We start from the raw sequence: 3528 nt of genomic DNA on the forward strand, positions 1-3528 counted from the left end.
TTAATCATCTGTGGTCCAACCACATGGAACCCTAGATTGATGAGGAACTTGTATATCACATAGAACCACCGTCTTTGCAGGCCCGATCCTCTTTTCAGGCTTGATCATCTTCGATGGCCATATTCGAACAGTGACGTTGTAAAGCCCTGCGATGTGGTTCTTGTCTAACCTAGAAATCTCATCATCAGTGAAATGCACCACATTCTCGCCATTGAAGTGCATTCTCAACCCGCTGAAACCTTGCACCAAAGCTTCGTCAGGTTTGGAAGCGAATCTTCTATCTAGGTACGATGCGGTGGCGTTGACGTAATCAAGGGAGACGTGGTTGTAGGGGACTCTTACAAAGAGAAGGAGGTCGTAGGTGAAGGTGGTGGTGGTGGTGTTGTAGGTGAAGCTGAGCACGGTGGAGTTGCAGACGGAGAAGTTGTAATCATCGTCTGATTCTTTATTGTGTTGAGACATGTGTTTGATAAGGAAACAAAATAAGACAAAAGAAATCATTGTGAGGATAAATCCCCACAGGTACTTTGATAGGATACACTGTAATGTCATGGTTGAACATCCCATGGTGAAAGGAGAAGAAGAAGAAGGAGTGAAAGGTTTGGGGAAGAAGAAGGAGTGAAAGGTTTGGGGAAGAAGGAGAAATTAAAATGTTTGGATTAGGGTTTGGTGTAAGATTTAGAAAGGGTGAAATTAGGGTTTAGAAAGGTATTGTTGATGAGAAGTTTATAGAGATTGTAAATTTAAAAAAAGATTGAAAAAAGATTATATAGAAAAAATAAAAATAAACATAAGATATTTAAATTTAGAATAGATAAAACATTCATATCAGAAAAGGGATTTTTTTTTTCTTTATTAAATGTTGTTTTTAGATAAAATTAAATTTATTTTTATATTTGTTACAAAAAGTATACTTTATTCTCGTTGGTTGTTACGAGGATAAATAAAAAATGAGGAATTATTTTTATTGTTATTTGTATTTATATTTATATTTATTAAAATATAGTACAAAGAGAAATGTATTATATTTATTAAAATAAAAGAGGTTATTTTATTGATATGTGAAATTTGGTGTGGGAAGAGGTGAGAATATGCTCTCTCTTTATTTATTTATTTTTGTCTATTGTTGTCTTAAAATAAAGAATTAAAAGAAGAGTTGAGTGAATTAGTTTGCATATAAAAATTATACATTAATATTAATTTAAAAAATTAAAAAATAATTTTATTTTTTAAGTAATTCTTATAAGTTGATAAAATATTCCATGATACTAATAAAATTAGATATATTAAATAAAGGTAGAATTAGAAAAAAAAAGTGTAAAAAAAAGTTATAAAGAATAATCTTCTATATATTAAATATAGAGAGGGTATAAATTACGTCTTATAAATAATAGATTTAATTTTTTTATATTTAATATATCTTTTCATTTAATTGATAATTTAACAATGAGAATAAAAAATAATGATTAAAACTGAAAATTAATACAACCTAAACCGCTTTATATATTGATGATTTGGACCAATGAGATTTTAATTTAAGTTAAACAAATATAATAGTAAATTAATAAAAACTAAAATAATTGGACCAGATTATTATCTTTTCTTTAAAATAGATCTAACTAACCCTATTAATTAGGGTGATTATCCTATCAACATATATATTTACCTGCAATTTGTAATTATAGTAATACGTTAGATATTCATATCATGTTATTTTTTTTAATTTATATCTTATCTTAATAATATAAAAGCTAACAAATTTCCAAAATGTAATTTTCTCATCTGAAAGTTTAAATTCTTTTTCACTTATATCTTATAATTAAACTCAGTTGTATTCTTATACTTTTGTTGCAAATCATTTGCGTTAAATATATACAAATATAATTAATCAAAAAAATTAAGATAGAACTATTAGCTTAATATTTATTTATAAAAACATCTACCTATGAAATAAAATAATCCTCATAGTCATGAGACAAAATGATCCTCATAAAAATTAAATTAATTACTTCATTAAAAAAGAATACCAAATTGAAAAAAAAAATACCAAAAGTTAAAAAAAAAATCATATTTATTAATTCTTTGTCTAAAATAATTCTATCACAAGCTCAAAATTTATTAAAGATTGGGAAAGAACAAATATATACAGTGACGTATTTTATTTTATTTTAAATTTCCATGAAACAAGATTTCAATTTGTGAAATTTTAGAAAAGGAAGGTAGATAGTTTTTTTGTTCTTCTATATATTCATACAATTTATATTATTACTATAGTATAATAGACAAATGTGTGTCCACTTCTTTTAAAAATAATATTTTCAATTGAAAAAATAATTATTATAATAATTATAAAAATTAAAAATGGTTATTATAATTTATATTAAAATTATACAAAAATATATATAAATAAAAAATGGTTATAAAAATGAATTTTTATTAGCGTTTACAGTTATAAACACTTATAATTAATCTTTGATAAATCTTTCGTAGTGAAGCTTTTATTTCATCAATAAAATTGAATGTATTTTATAAGTATAAAAAAACTTTAAAAAAAATTGAAGAAAAATAATTCACATTATTAATTATTATAGATTGATATTATTGGTATTTAGTTGAATTATTTTTGGACTTGCTTGCAGTCTTATTTCTTCTTTCTTTAAGGAATCCTGATGTCTTAGTTTCATTATTTGGGCTTGTCCTAAGGCCCATTTAGTATTATTTGTTTGATCCATTTAAGGCTAAAAGGAAACGTAACACGCAAATTCTTACAAATGAAGGTAGTTTCATTTTCTAGTCATATTATAGTGAAAAAACACTAATTAAAAAATTTCTTTAAAAGTTGGAATATTTTGCAAACAGGAAAAAATTAATTTAAATCACTTTCCCTTTTTTTATCTTTAGAGTAAGTGAAGCTTTCTATTATAATAAATTAGGAAAGTGATTTAAATTGTAATAATTTTTCTTACTATTAATCACTAATAATTTTAAGTGGAGTAATTTTTTTTAATTATTTTTTTTACATGATATTCAATTGGAAATTTAGTGTCACCTACTCCAATTCAACCCTATTTGGCTAATATAAAAATCAGCATCTAGTCAAAAACCAACATTTCTTTTGAAAGAAAACATGATCTTTGTAGCTAATTACAATTTGGAATGTCTTTAACTGTTAATTAACATTTGAACTGAACTCGTGAAAAAGAGATACGAACTTTTAGTAACGTGATTTCTATTTTGTTTATGAAAAAGATTTAAATCCTATATTTTGTTTATATGTCAACAGTAATTTTTTATAAGATCTCAACCTAAGTGAAAAATCTCAAATTCAAAAACTAATATAAAAATAATATAGAAAAAAAAAATATGTAATGACTTATAAAATAGTTTTATAGTTCAAGTGGTATAGTTAGAATGACATCTTAGTATTTTATTATTAGAATAAAGCGTATATAAATAGGAATATTCAGGTCTCATTTTAAAATAATCATTATCTCTTTAGAAAAGTTTTTCATTTCTTCTTCATTCTCT

At 24.5% G+C, this 3528-nt stretch overlaps 1 protein-coding gene across 1 annotated transcript; it reads right to left on the reverse strand.

Moving 5' to 3' along the window:
• LOC137813343 (uncharacterized) lies at window positions 1-462 on the reverse strand. Its single transcript, XM_068615527.1, has one exon. The coding sequence runs from the start codon at window positions 460-462 to the stop codon at window positions 1-3; it is 462 nt and encodes a 153-aa protein (XP_068471628.1).
• Between the last annotated feature and the right edge of the window lie 3066 nt (window positions 463-3528).

Source organism: Phaseolus vulgaris, chromosome 10 (assembly GCF_000499845.2).
Source record: "Phaseolus vulgaris cultivar G19833 chromosome 10, P. vulgaris v2.0, whole genome shotgun sequence".
Taxonomy (NCBI): Eukaryota; Viridiplantae; Streptophyta; class Magnoliopsida; order Fabales; family Fabaceae; genus Phaseolus; species Phaseolus vulgaris.